This window comes from Chiloscyllium plagiosum, unplaced genomic scaffold (assembly GCF_037043375.1).
Source record: "Chiloscyllium plagiosum isolate Xiang-an unplaced genomic scaffold, Cpla_swu_hap1 HiC_scaffold_1, whole genome shotgun sequence".
Taxonomy (NCBI): Eukaryota; Metazoa; Chordata; class Chondrichthyes; order Orectolobiformes; family Hemiscylliidae; genus Chiloscyllium; species Chiloscyllium plagiosum.
In genome coordinates, this window is record NW_028270139.1 from 47,034,648 (window position 1) to 47,053,940 (window position 19,293).

The 19,293-nt window shown below is 38.3% G+C and overlaps 1 protein-coding gene across 12 annotated transcripts in view; it reads right to left on the reverse strand.

The window, feature by feature from the left end:
* Window positions 1-19,293, reverse strand: part of LOC122551995 (prominin-1-A-like) — a 286,450-nt gene that overhangs the window by 150,402 nt on the left and 116,755 nt on the right. For all 12 annotated transcript variants that reach the window (XM_087986625.1, XM_087986630.1, XM_087986686.1 and 9 more), the window contains 2 exons: window positions 9,981-10,101; window positions 9,822-9,885 (listed from right to left, as the gene is read on the reverse strand). In XM_087986625.1, the coding sequence (XP_087842751.1) occupies window positions 9,822-9,885; window positions 9,981-10,101 (185 nt within the window). The remainder of the gene's footprint in view (window positions 1-9,821; window positions 9,886-9,980; window positions 10,102-19,293) is intronic.

Consider the following 19,293-nt stretch of genomic DNA (forward strand, 5'->3'; position numbering starts at 1 on the left):
GTCCAACCCCTCCACCCTATCCCCGTAAACCCACATTTACCACAGCTAATCCACATAGCCTGCACATCTCTAGACAGCAAAGGGCAATTTAGCATGGTCAATCTACTTAACCTGTGCATCTTTGGACTATGGAAAAATGTGCAAACTCCAAAAGCTGGAATGAAACCAGGCTCCCTGGCGGAAGTGCTAACAACTGTGCCACTGTGCCAGCAGGAGCTCCCTTCTAGATTGGGTCCCACCTCATCCAAGGTTTCCTCACTTTTCCTGGGAGATCCTTTCCAATACAAAGTCTCACTCCCCAACCTTCCACCTTCTTTGAGCCTCACCTTTATGAGACCCTCAACAGACCTATCTGGTTGTGGACTTTGAGACAAAGACCTTGTGGATTGATTGTAGCTCTGGTCCAGCAACTACTGCTGCTGAGACTGCGCCATTATGAGAAGTTACCAAATTAGCTAGTAGATCTCTGAGGTAGGACTTTTGCCTGACTGAGGAGGAGAGGTCCTTTCTCCAGCCAATTAACATACCATACAAATAGCTGCAGGGTTACTGTGATTTGCATTCTCTGCTGCTTCTTCAGGATATTGATCGTTTAACAGGCCGACAGGGTGATGAACAGATCCATCCTGTTTAGGTTTTACATTCTCTGGATCTACATTCTCTCCCATGTTTTGTAATTCCCAAAACAGTAAAGAACTGAATGGTCCATCTCCTGTTTAACTGGTGGTTTACTTTTCAGTTTTTCATTTTCATGATTCAAATTTTGTCTTCGTTCAGAAGAAGTTGGTTTAATATTACCTCCTTTGGTGCTTTAGAGACTTCAATAAAGGTCAAGACTATGATCATTCAAAAACTACTGAAACAATTTTCTGATTAGTTCAACATCGTTTCACAAGGTAAACACAGGTGACATCAGTTATAGTCAAACAAGCTTAATTAAATCTGTACAATTTAGTTTTATGAAAAAAATCTTCAGATTGAGGCTGGAGGAGTGCATCATTGCACTCACACACAACTATTCTTCAAGAAAAGGAGGAAAAAATATATTGTTGCAATGATTGCCTGTCTGAAGGAAAAAAAACACTTAGGACAATTGGTTATTCTTGAGGAATCAATGGTAAAGAGCAGATGATACAGAGTTTGTCAGTCTGATGTTCTGGCACATGTGATTAATCACATATGGTGTCTCGCACAAACAACTTAATCGAGAAATACAATGTTTTTCAATCACCAATTCAAAAGAACAAAAGATTTTCACTCTGAACTGGTGTACAGGGCTTTGTTTTCAGAAATAGGAAAGATCAGCTGTGCAGCTTGCTAGTAGCAAGCTTTCCTTTGATACTGCTTGTTCTCAACAGGTTTTCCTGCAAATGAAATAAATAAAACAAGAATCTCTTCAAGCCACTTTCAAACCCCTGCCCCAGTGGGGTCTACAACAAAGCAAGCAGCTTCACCAATCACATGATTTCCAAGAAGTCTTACTTAAAAAAAACTTTAACGTCTAACAGTGAACTTTCAATGACCTCTTTTAAAGAAACTACTTCAAGTATTTGCACAAAACCTCAAACATTTTTTTCCACAATCCATTAAAAATTCATAGAATCATAGAAGTGTTATGGACTGAAGGAAGCATTACCAATTAATGCCATTCTCTGGCCTTTTTTCCAAACACCTACCCATTGTTTCTATTCAAACAGGTTGCAACCAATCAGCATGTACAGTATGCCTTCGAGAGATCCTTACGCATGCACTAGTAAATGAGGTTTAGTGAAAAGTGTCCATACGTGTGTTTTCATCTTTAGAAGCACATCTGCAGATCTTTTGATTTGGAAACACTTTCAGATTTTGGTTATATTTAAAATTATATTTTTGTAAAATTCCAAACAATTTTTATCTTCAAAAATTGGGTGGTCTATATAGATCGAGTGGTGAGGAGAGATAGGGTGCCAGGGGAAAGAGATTGGGTCGGGAGGAAAAGATTGGGTGTGGGCACAAAGGAATCAGGTGGCCAGGGGAGAGAGATCAGACAAGGCACATTTTCTCCTCCGCATAGTTGGTTTTTCCTCCAAATCCTCTTCCTTCCATTCTCCTCCTCCACCTTCTCCTCACTGGTTTGTTTTCCCCATCTCACCCCTGTCAATCCTTTCCCCTTGGACTCTATTTGATCTCTATTTCAAGCCTATCCTTTTCCTGTGTATATGTACAAAATGTGGATTTTTGCCTATGATGCAATGACATACAGTACTTGAAAGTGTGCAGATGTGTGCTGATATGCACATTTACACCAAAGTTCTGGTGTCAGCAAACACTGCCATTTAAATAACCATCTAACACCCTCCTAAATGTTTCAATTGTACCTGCCTCCACCACACTGCCAGGCATTGCATTGCAGCCCATAAGATCTCCAAGCAGTATTAAATATAATTTGTTTTCAAGATAGTCCATGCTACACTTTCCCACATCAATCATCCCAACAGTCTTTCCAAACTCATAGTGAAAGCCTTCATTACTTTTTCTTCAACTGTCTGCCTCTAGTCCATCTCTTTTTTCATCCAACATGTGTCCCATTTAACATTTACTTTAATCACGTTCTATTTATAGTCAGAAAAATTGGATCATGAACCTAATAAAAATGCATAAATGTTTTACAATTTCCAAGATAGGTAAATGAATTCCCAATTTACAGCAAATGGGAATTAAAGGTCAGTTCATGTGCATCTTAACCACTTATCATCTGAAAGCACTTAGAATTCCAAAATTAAATGGACTTCTCTTTTCCAAATTTTGATGGACAAGATAGTTAAAGCCACAAACCATGTCATTTCTGTACTTCAAATTGGATGCACAAAATTCTGTGTGAAAATATGAATACATCTGAATTGAAAATTACATTTTGCCAAGTACAAATGAGGGGGGAATATCAGAATCTGAGGATTTCACATCCAAATTGTCTTCATTTGGCACCAAATGTGGACAACCAGAATATAAATATTTTTCACCTTTAGGATATGGAATGCCATATCAACACAGTAGCCAAGGAAGGACTGAGAAACCAACATGATACAAACATTGCTTCACACAATGTTTTAGTGATTAATGATGTGGGAAAATGCAGCAAATGTAATTCATGCTTCGGCAGAAAGCTGAATTGCATAGATACAACTAAAATGTTCAACTAGTGTTGAACACTGTACACAAGTACCTATCACATAAATACATGTTGGATGTTTTTTAAAAACATTGATTTGAGAGATATTTTTAATTCATTGGTGGGGCACAGGCTTTATTGATAAGGCTAGTATTTATTATTAATTGTCCTTAGGATGAAACTGAGAAACTTGCAAAGCCAGGCCATTAGTACATCAATGGTGCTTAGGATAACTCAATTTCTGTAAAACATTAAATTCCCTTGCCTCAAACTGAAATTATGAATATTACCATTAGAACATTTTAAAGATTTCCCTTAGTGATGAAAAATATACAGATATGGATATGATAGCACAGAGAAGTTAAGAGTTCCAAATAGGCTAACTCAGGTAAGGGCAGTAGATTTTCTTACCTGAAGAACATTAGTGAATCATATGTGTATTTTACATAACTCCTGCATTAGTTTCATAGCACAATTATTGACACTTTTGAATATAGATACTTTCAATTTAATTAATCCAAATTCCCAGGTGTCATTTTAAGATTTGAATTCATGACTCTAGTATCCTTAATCCAGGTCTCTGGATTACTAATCCTAAAATAATAACTATGCTGTCATGCCCACACTTATATCTATTTCATGGATGCAGTTTGAGTTTGGAAATAAGTTCCATTTATCTAAATTTTTGCCTCATGCATATTCACATCAAGAAAGAAAACCAATAGACTGAGGTAATTACTGAAAGTAAGCATCTGGAATACATTCACAATTATATAAGTAAAGGAGGAATAAAGACTACCTCAGTTTCTGTAAATAGAGAGAGAGATACAAATACTGGGGACAGGGAAGCAGAGAGATGTACCAGTGTTTGTGTCCTCATATGTAGTTCCTGGAAATACTTGTGCAGTTTACATAATGGGTACATCTAAGTAAAAGGAACAATTGTGCTCCAAATATGATCACCTCAATTTTCTTCAGTGGATCTTTCTAATTTACAATAAAAATGGGTCATATCTTTTAAATAATGCATCTGCTTGAAGATCAGGTTTTAGAGACAAAAGATGATTGGAAATAGAATACATCTAATAACCTCACATAAAAAAACCTCCATTTAATCCTGAAGTAGTCTTACTCCTCTTAGGTAAATTGCCCTTCATCACAATGTACATGTGTTATAAACAAAACTATGGTTATTCCCAATTCTGTTTCACTTCCTTTGGTTTAAATTTTGCATGCAGCTTAAGTACTCTGCTTCAACATTATACAAGTTTTAAAATTAGACAAGTGATTTTTTTGTGAAAGAAATCCAGGTCTCTCACATTCTGTCAAAAGTAATAACCATTATTATGTAGCTAAAAAAATGAGCACCCCAAAACATTTGTTTCAAAATACCTTTTTATATGTTGATTTTGTAACCTACTCTAATACTGAAAGACCGATATTCAGGATGCTCCTCAATAAATTTGTTTAAGAATCAACAAAGTTTTTTATGGAACATAAATGTGAAAAATATTTAATGGAGGCAGCATTTTCAAAAATTAATAACCGGTGATGTTTTGTATTTTCCTATTAATTTACACTACTTTAAATCCATGATTTGCACAAAAATTTTAACTCCATCATGTTATGTTGCTTAATCTGAATACTGTATAATGTCATCATTTCTGCAGAAAATCATGGCCAACTTATCAGTAGTCAAAGAGTGTGGTGCAGGAAAAGACAGTATCCGAGGAGCAGGAGAGTTGATGTTTCGAGCATTAGCTTTTCATCAGGAATGTTCCTGAAGAGTTTATGCTTGAAATATCGACTCTCCTGCTCCTCGGATGCTGTCTGACCAGCTGCGATTTTCCAGCACCACACTTTTTGACTCTGATCGCCAGCATCTGCAGTCCTCACTTTGTGCAATTTATCTGTAGGTTGGACAGCCCCGTCCTGAAATCATTCCAACAGTTTGCCCCTTCTTTAAAGTAGCAGTATATTTAAAACATAAATTTCTAGAGAGTTATAGCAGATTATAAGGAAATGGTGGATGAAATGAATAAACACTTTGCTTCAGTAAACTGTGCAAGTCAGGAAGGAGAAATCACATTCAGAGGGAGACACAGCCTGAGTTGGTACATTATTCGGGAAATTTAGAGGCAGCACAGAAATTCGGTACAGAGGGGAAGAGGTGCTTTTACTTGTTTGTTTTCACAACATAGTTTGTAAGGGTTTAACAGGATAAATTGAAGTCCAGGATCAGGGACCCTGCACAAAAGAATGACATCACAGGTAAACTGTGAGTTCATTTGACTAACTTGATTGTCTATTATAGGTTACTCTGATTGAAAGCAAGAAAATATTTACAGATTACAAACCAAAAACCAGTTGGGCACTTTTAAACATCAAATTACAAGCTGAGTAAATATAATAGAGATGCCAGGCTAGGTGATATATTCTACCTGCATGATGTGGCAATTGGTGGACCCTATTGTGTTTCATAATGATCACATCTGTAGCAAGTGTTGGCTGTTTGAGGCACTCTGGCTCAGAGTTGATGAATCGGAGTCTGAGCTTCGAATACTGCGACACATCAGGGAGGGGACAGTTACCTTGTTGCTATGTTTCAGAAGGCAGTCACATAGCTAAGGGTAACTATCTTGAATTCAGTCATTGGTCAAGGATAGGAGGGTGTGAATTTGAGCGAGGTAGTACTGCAGGAGCCTCAGCTTGTCGAACTGGTTTGAGATTCTTGGATGACAGCAGGAGCTATAGGGAGGATGAGAAAACTGACCATAGCAGTTCGGTTCCGGGAGTACAAGGGGCCATTCAAGAGGAGGGAGAAAAGAGAAATGTAGCTGTAATCAAGTTTGGTATAGCATGATATAGTCAGGTAAATAGACATTGTTCTCTATGGCCAGCATGGAGAGCCCTGAAGGCTGTGTCGCCTGTTTGGTGCTAGGTTCAGGATATCTAATTTGGATGTCAGTTGTCATGGTCCATACAGGTACCAATGATATAGGATGGCACTGGAAAAAGCACAGCAGGTCAGGCAGCATTTGAGGAGCAAGAGAAAATATGTTTTAGGCAAAACTCTTCATCAGGAATGGGAAGATGGAAGGGGGCTGAGAAATAAATGGGGGGGTTGGAGCTGAGAGAAAGGTAGGCAGGATGGCGATAGGAGGGTGAAGGTAGGAGGTGATTGTGATAGGTTGGTGGGAAGTTTGGAACCGATGGGTGGGAAGGAAGATGGACAACTCATCCACGTTGACCTGACATTCCAATCTGACCTAGTCCCATTTGCCAGCATTTGGCCCATATTCCTCTAAACCCTTCCTATTCGTATACACATCCAGATGCCTTTTAAATATTGCAATTATACCAGCCACCACCATTTCCTCTGGCAGCTCGTTGCATACACAGACCACCCTCTGCATGAAAGGGTTACCGCTCAGGTCCTTTTTAAATCTTTCCCCGTTCACATTAAACCTATGACCTCTAGTTTTAGGCTCTCCCACTCTAGGAAAAAGACCTTGGCTATTCACCTCTCCACGTTCCTCATGACTTTATAAACCTCTGTAAGGTCATCCCTCAGATAAGTTGAGGAACCGCAAAGGGAAAGCGATTCTGATAGGATTTACAATAAACATGGGATAATTTAACATGCAGGTAGATTGGGAAAATCAGTTTGAACAGTGGATCTCAAGAAAAGGAATTTGTGGCAAGTTTATGATTTTGTTTGGAGCAGCTTATGGTAGAGCTCAGTAGGGCAATTCTGGATTTGGTGATGTGTAATGAGGTAAACCTGATTAGGGAGGTTAAAATGAAGGAAGCCGTTGGGGACAGTGACCATAACATGATAGAATTCACCTTGCAGTTTGAGAGGGAGAAGCTGGAATCAGATGTAATGGTATTGCAGTTAAGGTGAAGTAACTATAATGACACGAGGGAAGGGCTGGCCAGAGTTGATTGGAAGATGAGCCTAGCAGGGAAGACAGTGGAGCATCAATGTCTGGAGTTTCTGGGAGTAAATTGGGAGGCACAGCAGAAATTCATCCTAAGAAAGAAAAAATATACTGAGGGGTAACTATGGTTGGAAAGTAAGTAATCTGACATTCATGGGAAGCATCATGTAAACAACTGTTTGAAGAAGCATTAGTTTAAGTGGTTGAAAGATGAATTGAAGTGGAGGGTTACTGAGTACAGATACAACTGATAGCAACAAAACATGGAGAGGTCTATGGACTAGTAACCAGTTATTGATAGACATAATTTTCTGCCTGCCAATAGACTTGCCATTGGTTCTCAGGTCATTGAATAGCCTGAGCTGCATGAATGTTTTCATCTCCACAAGTATAGTTGTCGTCTCTCCATTCTCTGCAGTCAAAACCCATTTTAACACCTGAAGAAAACCAGTGCTTCTTTCTTTCAGTAGTTGTTGTAAGCTGTGAATTTTAACCAATAATTCAGATCTTTTATAAGCAAATCATCCATCTGGTGTTGCTTACAAACCAATGGAAAAATCTGAAGAAAGAAGCATGGAAACCATTACAAGAATCATTTAACAAGTGTCTAACAATCAAGTACACTGGGGAGTTTTTTAAACTTATTTAACATCTTTAATTTTTGTGATGATTCCCAGAATTGCAATGATTGATTTCTAGCGCACTTCCCCAGTGCATCATGACAACATACATTACTTGGATTTTCATTAGATATTTTAAAACATGTCACTGAACAGCTTATTGTGGATGGGCAAGTGGGCAAAAATCTAGCACATGGAATATAATTGTGAAATTATTCACTTTAGCAGGAAGAATAAAAGTATGTATTAATTAAATGGAGAATGACTGCGAAATTCCAAAATGCAGCGAGATTTAGGTATGCTGGTCAATGAGTCACAATGGTTAGTATACAGGTACTGCACATAATCAAGACGACTAATGGAATTCTATCCTTTATCAAGAAAGGAATTGAACACAGAAGTAAGGATGTTAGGCTTCAGCTATGCAGAGCATTGGTGACACCACATCTTGAAAGCTGTGTGCAGTTTTGGTGTCCTTATTTAAGGAGGGATATAAATGTGTTGGAGATAGTCAGATATGGTTTACTACATCAATGCCTGGAACGAATGGGTTGTCCAATGAGGATCGGCTGGACAGCCTGGGTTTGTTTCCACGGCAGTTTAGAAGGGTAAGGGGTGACCTGGTTGAGGTGACTAAGATCCTGAATGGTCTTGGCAAGGTGGATGTGGAAAGGATGCTTCCTCTTGTGGATGAGTCCAATACTAGGTACCGTTTTAAAGTCGGGGTCATTCTTTCAGGACAAAGGTCGAGAGATTGGATTTGTCTAAAATGGCTGTGAGCCTTTGAAACTTGCTGCCTTAGAAGGCAGAACAATTATTGTGAGCAATGTTTGGCCCTATACCTCAGGAAGGATGTATTGGCCCTGGAGCAGGTCCAGAGGAGGTTCACGAGAATGATCCCAGGAATGAAATGCTTAACATATGAGGAACGTTTGAGGACTCTGGGACTATACTCAATTGAGTTTAAAAGGACGCGAGGGCATCCTATTAAAACTTACAGAATACTGAATGGCCTGGACAGAATGGAGACTGGAAAGCTGTTTCCAGTGGCAGGAGAGATGAGGATCCGAGGACACAGCCTTAATGTAAAGGAAAGACCCTTCAGAATGGAGTTAAGGAGAAACTTCTTTAACCAGAGAGTGGTGAATCTGTGGAATCCATTGCCACAGAGGGTTATGGAGGCCAGGTCATTGAGTATATTTAAAACAGAGGTATCTAAAGTCTTGATTGCCAAGGGGAAAATGGGGTTGAAAAACCTATCAGCCATGACCAAATGGTGCAGCAGACATGCTGGGCCGAATGGCCTAATCTTTGCTCCTAAAGTCTTACGGTCTAACGGAATTGAATTTTAAATATTGAACAGTTAATTTTTTTAAGAAAGAAGTGAATAGATTCTTTTTGGGCAGGGGAATCATTGATAAATGGAAATGTGGAATTTAAAACACAAACAGATCAGCCATGAACTTTACTGAATAGTGGAGCAGACTTGAGTGGCTCTTAGTATATCTGCTCTTCTGCTGGTATGTTTGCTCTTTCTCCTATTTACAGATTTTGATTGATGAACTACTTATCATCATCATTTTCTCTTTGATTTCAACACTAGAAGAAGTTTTTAAATTATTTCTTGTAAACTGCTTACATATTAACCTGAGACATATATATGCCATAACACGAAAAGCATGATGGTTTATCAACTGACCTCATGGGGGAAAGAACGGTTAAGTCTCTAAGCCAACGCAGGCATGATTCCCCTTGTGTTTATTTTGTGATGGAAATATACCCTTGAACTCTTGTTTTCATTCTCTTTAACAATCCAAGGCAGCATCAAAAAGATTGACTTGAAATTTGGTTTTCAAAAGCAATTCTTATTTGGTGAGGTATAACAAACTAACATTTTTGAGAGTGGCATTGGCAGTTACATCGATAATAACTAAAACTATTGTAACGAACAAAAGATTTTCTTCATGAAAACTAATATGCCAACCCACTTTGAAGTTATCCTGTATTATAACTAATGTTGAAGGCATTTTGAGGACTAACATGAATAATGTCCAGTAAAACAGAAGGTTATCTGTTTATTTAGCAGAACTAAACAAAAAGATTACTTACTGTTAATATCGGAGAGTGCTTTGTTCTTAGCAATGCTGTATTGTTGTGTGATGTAATTTAGTTGCTGAAATAAAAAGACATTACTTGCTTTTGTGAAAATTACATTTCATTAGAAGTACATAAAATCTTAACAATGTACATCGTTGAAATCTTCCTTACCATTGGCGTGTAATCAAGCAGAGCGTGTAGGTCTTGGAAATTACTGTTGACCAACTTCTTAACTCTTTTAACTTGGTTGGTGAGATTTTGGTTAGCAGCAAACATGCACAGTGTTCCAGCCCTGATTTTTATATTTAAAAGAAAAGTTACTTAAAGGAGAATCAACAAACTAAGTGCCCTTAAAGCAGAGTATTGTGCCAAAATCAATATTAAGCCATTTATTTGACAATTTGTATTTTAATTTTGAACTTTAACAATAAAAATCACTAACAAAAGATTATTGAATTGCTGAATGAGTACCTTTTCACAAGTACATTCTTGTTAGCCTCAAAATATTTTAATTTTGAACGCACATTTTCCCACCATAGCATTCCAAAGAACAGGAAAGTTAAAGCACAATTACATATGTCTGAAAAATCTGGAAATTAAGCAACTTCCATGTTAAGGCATGAGTAATTTCTCTCAAGGCTTTTGTGCCATTTGTTGCCATGAAATAAAATAACCAGTTCTATGCAAAATTATCAACATGAAGATAATTAGAGATGTGGTTCCTCGTAAACATTGTTTCTTTACACAGCTACACTTACAGCAAATATGGAATTTCAATCCAAAGAATCAATAGGGGACACAAGGCAATTAGTGCTCACTGACACACATAATAGAAGTGTTTAAGAAAATCTTTGGAAATGTAATAATCATCTTGATTGAGAAAAGTAAGTTATTTCATCCATTTTAATTACATTGCAATAAAATAAAGCTAACAATATTATAATGTCCTGTGCACTAGTTGGATTGTACAGTGTGATTTTTAAAAAATGAATATTTAGATTTTCCACCAGCATAATTTCCATACAATTGGACTTACATGCCATTTGATTTTAATTCCAGTGCAGTGTTCATTTGCAGCAACAGGTACACACAAAAGAAAGCTAGCTTGATTGCTCTAAATATTTAAGTAGAAATATGTTGCTTTAACTAGTGGAATCATCGTGTTGTGTTCACCACTGTGGACGCTAATGTGAACCCAGTCATATTTAGTCAATTGAGCTGAACAAATATCAAATCCAAAATTCAATCGTAGGGTTTGAAAGTACTAATTACCATTTGGTTCTACATTGAAAATCAGTCAAGGACCCCCATGTTAAGAGAAAATAACCAGATTTTGTAGCATGAGCAAATGTTAAATAAAATAGCCAATGCACAGATCAGTAGCAATGATTTACCAACAATTGTTAATTTGACCCCAGCAGTGTTGAAAAGAAGATTAGCTCCATGGTGTAGCAAACATTTGGAATGGCACAAATTTATGCAGGTCAGAAAAATCTCTAATCCATGTGTATTTTGTGCCTCATTGATCTGGAAAGTAACAATGGCTAATTATTAGTGGCATCATTATATCAGTTTAGGATTTGGGCGTCAATGGGAATAATTAGATTATGTGTCAAAAGTGTGGTACTTTTAATAATTTTATATCCTACAACATAACATCCTATATATAGTAAATTATTTATTTATACACAAATACATGTGCACTACAATGCTGCCTAACAGTCACTTCACACTTTTGAACAATGAAGAAAGTGAAACATCATAATTGCAGCAGCATCCATAATCCATCATTGTGCTCCTTTCATGATACTGAAGTAATATTAGTCGAACCACTTGTCCAATTCTGTAGTATGAAACAAGGTATTCACCTTATTGCAACATAATTCAATGTAGATGGTATGTCTATAATTTTATTTATTTATGAATAGGACAGACAATTGTCATCCATCCAAAATACTTTCAATGGAATAATCATACTACAAATTTGACTGGCATTATATAATGTCATTGCTCTCTTGAAACAACACTGGTTGAAAAACCTACTTTACATACTAGCAGTTTCCATACTATATACACTTAGGGGTATGAAATGGCTCGAGTCTCCTTGCAGCCTGGAAATTACCATGGTAACATTGAGGCATAATACAAGAAAAGCCTTCTCTTTTTCTTTTTCATCTTCCTAACATTCAATCAGACAAGCCCATCGCTTAAAGCTGCCCTAATGAGTGCTGTCCATGAAAACGTTAAGAACTCTCTACCCAGCACCAATGTTAGAAAGATTGATCATTGTTGTGGAAAATAATTTAATCTGGTTCATTTCTCAAGCAATGAAACTCAACTATGCCCACAAATTCACCAGTAGTCTCAAGGAAACATTTAAATTAGTTAAAATTTCAGGGCCTGTTTGTTGAAAAGTTGCCTGTTTACAAGATGCACATTCTATTAAAACATGCATTTCCTCAGCCATTTGGTATAATGTAGATTCCTCAAATCACCACATATCCTACAGCACTTATTTTGGCATTAATACTAAAACAACAATGACAAATGCATGGGTAACAATTATTTCAGAGAAAATTTATTCATTTTTCTATCAACGATCAGTTTATCCTAGTTATGTTTCTTAGCTTCAAAACATACTGTTCTTTCTTCATTGCCAATTCAATATTCAAAGTACCAGGATTAAATTGCATGCCTTTTAATATGTTCAAAGTTAGGGTGAAGATTTGTAGCTTGGGTGCTCGTTGTTGTGGTTCTGTTCGCCGAGCTGGAATATGTTAATATGTTATTGAATCTTTTTGTCGAGGAAAACTAACAGTTGGACATAAACGGATGTTAACAAAGCCCACATTATTAATTCAATAACCGTCTAGTTAAGAGATTAAAATTAGGCAAATCATAATCACGTCTAAATTCTTAGAAAGACATCTTTGTTCAAGTTTTGTAAAGCAAGGAAAGACTGTATCCACAGGCTTTCAAGGTCATCTGCACTATCACAACAGAACAAAGAGTCTTTGAAGAACAGTGAGACATAAAAGAACACAAAGGTTCTTTCAGAGAAAATGTTCCCATGTATTCCACTTTACGCTATTTTAGTGTAGTAATAACTTTGCTTATCACAGAAAGAAAATCCTGCATCTTATATTCTAAACGCATTCTACTTTTGGGATGGTGACAAATTAGTCTTTTATCTGTCAATCAAGGAAGTATTACATTTGCTAAATAGTCATGCAATAACCATTTTCCTGAAGTAGTTAAAATCAAAACCTAAAGCTTTCTTCTCACATTAGCTCAGAACTGCATGAAACATACAATTTAGCATTACCAAGTCCTAAATAAATGCTGCTGATGTGATATGCAGAACACATTACATTTAAAGTTATCACGCAGAAATCAAAGGGTTAGGAGTGATCAGAGGTTTGATCAGGAAAGTGCATAATAGGAACAATTGGTCTGTTATAGGCCATAAGCATTTTCAATCATCTTCAAAGAGAAATACGAAGTGGATGATCCATCACTGCCTTCCCCTAGGACCCTACCATCACATCTGTAGTCCGAAAGTGTTAACATCAGTACTAGCTGTGTATTCAGCCAAGCGTTTTGTATGCATATACAGATATACACCTGCACACACACATACATACACATGCCATCTTTAGCTATCACTGAAATTCAACTCACTGTTAGGAGTCCTGCAATAACAAGATTTTTAATTATTTTAACCATTACATGAGATTTCAACTGGCCGCTCTTTAAGAAAGATACCTTCTTTTCTCCCGCCAGCTTGTTCTGAAACTTGAACAGCTTCCAAACGGAATCAAATCCTTATAATTAACTTGTGCTGACTAATTTTTCCCTCTATTGTTTATCTCCCAGGCAACCTGGTCACATGATCATTTACTGAAAGTTAGATGCTTTATCATGAAATCATATCCCAGATGAACAGAGAGGTCATCACACAAAGTAAAATGCAGGCTTTTTCTCCTAGAAGTGCATTGGGAACAACACTTTTTGAAAGCTGCAAATAGCCCTCTCTTCATTTGGTTCTCAGACAGTGATTCTAGACCCTAACTGCATTAACAAAAGTTTTACTTCTGTTACCAGTTTCTTTTGCTAGTTACCTTGAAACTTTATGCCCCCAGTTTGCTATTAATACACCAAATAACACTGTTCTCCTCATCCAGTCTGTCCAGAATCCTAATTTCTGTAATAATTCTTGAAATAACTCCACAGAAGCTGGTATCCCATTATCATGCCTTTGTTTATTTACACATGAACAGTCCTTGACATTAGTACTGCCCCTTCAGGGTCAGCTATCTGAGTGGTGGTATCTCTGACACCAACCCCACCCCACCCCCCCCCCCACCCTTTTATAATGTCTGCCAGCCTGATTAACAGCCCCAATCAAGGACTTCATATTCTAAGAGGTCTAAACTGGCTGATCTCATTACAATCACTACATCCCTCTCCCTCTCAGTCCCTGGACACAGGCTGGTCCTTTTTCTTGAAGCTCCTCCTGGGGCATTTTAGCACTGGGTCGGCATCCAATAAGGCGTGGGGAGGGGATTGTGTGTGCAGGGGGTGGAGCTTGACGCTCGTGCCAGGGCCACCTCAGTAGAATTTCACACCAAACCCCCTCAAATATATGAATGAGTTAGCCTAGACCCTAACTTTTATCTTATTTAAAAGCAAGTGTAACGTGCTGTATTCCAGATGTAATTCGATTGGTTACACTACTTAGCTTTAAGCAAAACACATTTTATCCTGATAGATCTTTTCACATGTGATTTTGGCAAAGAGAATTCAAGCTTTTAGGCTGTAGTAGAGACAGTGAGAGCGCGAGAGAGAGAGGGACATTTCATAGTCAATTTCCAAACCCAACAACTGTTGAAGCCAAACTAAAACCCAGCTTTAAGAAAAATCCCTAGGCCTTACGAGCTCATTACTTTATTTGCTTGGAACAGACCGCTCTTCATCTCTTTCTCAATCTCTCATCATAAAAAAAACAAGATAAAATATGTCTCTTAAAGCCATAGTATTGTACATACTCTTCTTCCAGTGGCAAAGGCATTGAGGCAGCTACATCCATCTTATCTGCCTATGATTCTGAGGAGTCATCAGCGTTTGACAGAGAAGGCGAACCCAAGGGTTCCAGCAGACTTTCCAAGGGGCAGGATACATTTTGCTCCTGCACTGCTTGCAATTTCATGGCTTTCATATGGTCCATATGTTTCTCAGGACTGCCGCATTACCCAAACTTTATACATCACTAGTCCTGACCTTAGGTCAACCATGCCCCTTACCCATGCAAGGCCATTTCCATGATTCTTACAGAAAACTTTATCCCATATCAAACTATCGTTCTCGTATAGCAGAGTCTACTATCCACTATTGGAATTTCTGATGCCGCTTCACCCTCACCGAGGTCTGGGAAAATCGGTCTTAGCCTGGTGCAGCGTCTCCCCTCCAATAGCAACACTGCCAATGCTATCCCTGTACTTGCATGGGATGGCCCTATAGTCAAATCAGATCCATGGCCGCTTAGTATCTAGCGAAGCTGTAGGCTGTCTCTTCAAGCCAGCCTTCAAAGTTTGAACTGCTGTTCTTGCCAGTCTCTGACTGATGGGCGGTATGGAGCTATCCTTATATGTCAAATTCCATTCAACTTTAGGAAATATTCAAATTTCCTGCTAGTAAACGATAACCCTTTACCTGTGACCAATATTTCTGGAACTTCACGTATTAAAAAAGATTTGCGCAGTTTTTCTATCACCATTCCTGTGATTGGTGTGCAGACCTTATGCACATTTGACCACTTTGAGTGGGTATCTATAATAACTTTGAAAACTGAACCCACGAAAATACCTCCATAGTCAACGTGCAACCAAGTCCAAGGTACACCTGGTCATTCCCTGGATGTGGGGAGCTGCTGGTGGTAGTTTTTGTCCTTGTTCGCACTCTGGGCACTGCCCCACCAATGCAGCAATGTCTGCATTCAAGCCCGATCATCAGACATAACTTCTCACCTACGTCCTCATTTTGGAGACCCCTGGATGGCCCTAGTGGAGTTCACCACATATTTGGCAGTGAGATTTGCTTGGGATAACCACTCTTGCTCCCCAAAAAATATGCCATCCTCCACTGTGAGTTGGTCTCTCCGATCCAAAAAGGTTTTAGTATTTGGTGCCTCAGGGAAAGCGAGACTCCTAATAACAGAAAAAAAAACTGTGCCTCACAGGATGTAAGGAGAATTACTTAGTGCTTTTCATTTACCACAATGTTGTTTGGGGAAAAAAATATATTCTTTCCACATACTGTTCCCACTCCTCGATGGCAGGGTCAAACAAGTCAAGCTTCCCAAACAAAGACATGATGTAAGAAATGCTGACCCCAACTCAAAGAAGACTGTTGCAAGTGGATTTCTGCATGCATGGTGCTTTATTGTTGTTGCCACTGAAATAACTTCAGAGAGGCTGGTATGCAGTCACAAATCACCTTTTATTTAGACATAAACAATTGCTGATTTTAGTACTGCCTCTTCAGAGTCAGCTATCAAAGTGACAGTATCTTTAACACTCCACTTATTACCTGTCACCCAGGGGTGCCTGATTGAACCAGATTAGCAGCGGCAATCAGGAGATTCATATTCTGAGGTCCAGCTGGCTGCCCTCATTATAGTAACTACAATTCTCATTAATCTTTCCTGCACACTTTCTCGTACCTTCTCATCCTTCGTAAAATATGATTCCTAGAAATGGATACGATTGAGGTCCCGTTTTTAAAAAAAAAGTTTAACATAGCTTCTCTACTTTTGTCTGGAATTGATAAAGCCTAGTATACAATATGTTTTATTAATCATTATCTCAAATACCACAGCCTTCAATGATTTATGCACATGTAATCCCAGAGTTCTTTTGCTGCTGCACCCCTTGTAAAGTCTCTCTGTTCTTCCTACCAAAATTAACAACTTCACACTTTTATGTATTTCTAATCCAGATTGTCTCAAGATAAACTTGCAGGCTGAGACAGTAGTTAGGAAGGCAAATGCAATGTTGGCATTAATCTTGAGAGGACTTGAATATAAAAGCAGGGGCGTACATCTGAGGCTTTATAAGGCTCTGGTCAGACCATATTTGTAGTGTTGTGTGCAGTTTTGGGACGCATATTTCAGTAGGGATGTACTGGCCCTGGAGCAGGTCCAGAGAAGGTTCACAAGAATGGTCCCAGGAATGAAAAGCTTAACGTTTAAGAAACGCTTGAGGACTCTGGGTCTATACTCGATGGAGTTTAGAAGGATGAGGGGGACCTGATTGAAACTTACAGAATACTGAATGGCCTGGACAGAGTGGATGTTGGGAAGATATTTCCATTGGTTGGAGAGATGAGAACCTGAGGACACAGAGTAAAGGGAAGACCTCTTAGAATGGAGGTAAAGAGAAACTTCCTCAGCCAGAGAATGGTGAACCTACGGAATTCACTCCTACAGAATGCTGTGGTGGTCAGGTCACTGAGTATGTTTAAAACAGAGATAGATAGGTTTTGATTGTCAAGCGAATCAAGGGTTATAGGGAGAAAGCGGGAGAATGGGGTTGAGAAACTTATCAGCCATAACTTTATGGCAGAGCAGACGCGATAGGCTGAATGGCCTAATTTCTGCTCCTGTGTCTTGTGGTCTTACTAGGTTTCATTTGCCACTTTTGTTTGCTTACTAATGTCTTACCCACCTCCCCAGATTCTGACTGTCAGACCATATCTCTCTTCCTGTCTAAGTGGTTGTTATTAATATGGACTAAGACCACTGGCTGCAACATTCAATGGTGTTTTTTGGAGACACCCTAACGTTGCATGAGGTCACTTTGTCATACCTCACTTTTTGAAACAAGCCTGGATATTTTCCAGATCTTACTGCATTTGAACATGACTGCTTCATTACCTGAGGAGTCACAAATGGTGCTGAACATTGTACAATTTTCAGCAAACATCTCCACTTCTGACCTTTTGATGGAAGGAAGGTCATTGGCGAACCATCTGAAGATGGTTCAGCAAAGGGCACTAACCTGAGATGATGTCCTGGAAATGAAATGACTGATCATCTTCCTTTGTGACAAGTATTACTTGAACCAGTGGAGAGTTTATCCTCCGATTCTCATCGATTCCAGTTTTGCTAGGACTTCTCAAGGCCATACTCAGTTAATAGTGATTTTGATGTCAAAGGCAATTGCTCTCACCTCAGCTCTGACATTCAACTTTTTAGTCCACATTTCAACTAAGGCTGTAGTGAGGTCAAGAGTTGAGTAGCGCTGATGGAATCAAACTGAGCATTAATGAGGTGTGCTGGATAGCACTGTTAACGACACCTTCTATCACTTTATTGATGATCAAGAATAGATTAGTGGGGCAGTAACTGATTAGGTTGGATCTGTCCTGCTTTTGTGTACAGGAAATATCTGGGCAACTTTCCATATTGGCAGGTAGATGCCAGTGTTGCAGCTGTACTGAAACAACTTCACCAAAGGTAAGCAAGATATGGAACATGTTTTCAATATTTTTTTCAAAATATTGTCAGGATCCATAGCCTTTGCAGTATCCAGTGCCTCCAACCATTTCATGATATCCCATGGAGTGAATAAAATTAGGAAAATTTTCATCTGGTTTCAAGATATTTATAAAAGAGCAAAAGTAGATTGACTGAAAGTTTGGTTTCCATTCAAGACAGGATGTGGTAAATATACAAAAAAGATATTTGTTTTGAAAATTCCCTGAATATTCCAGCTTGAAAAGGAGAGTTAAAATTTAGTTGCAGAATTTTTCGGTAAGAATAAATGCCACAATTAATGACCTAGGCCCATACAACTGTTGATCATCAACAAAATGGAATGCTACATTATGTTCAAATCAGGGATCATGTTCTATAGCAACATTTGGTATACAGATCTTTTCTTCATAAACATATTTAAACAAAATGCATCATTATGTCATTTGTATATTTCAGAAAATTCTGTGATCTTGGTTTCTCAAAAATCTCTTCTTCATGTCCTCTTCACAACTTGCTTCCCTACTTATTTTTCTAATTTCAGCAAATTTGGCTACAATACAGACTTCCTCATCAAAATCATTAATGTAGATTGTAAATAGTTAAGGAGCCAGCACTGAACCGTGCTTTGATACTATAAGTGGAAAGAAAAATGGTTTACCTATGATACATCAAATTCAGGCGAAAGTGATGGAAATTCTTTGTCCTGTTTCTAGTCGGCAGTAGAATACGGCCAATGAATTTGGCACTAATTAGTAATGTTACTCAGTCAGAAATCATATGACACCAGCTTATAGTCCAACAGATTTACTTGAAATCACAAGCTTTTGGAGCACAGCTCCTTCGTCAGGTGAAGTGAGGGAAGCAGTTCCCTCCACTTCACCCAATGAAAGGGCAGCGTTCCGAAAGCTGGTGATTTCAAATAAACCTGTTGGACTATAACTTGGTCAC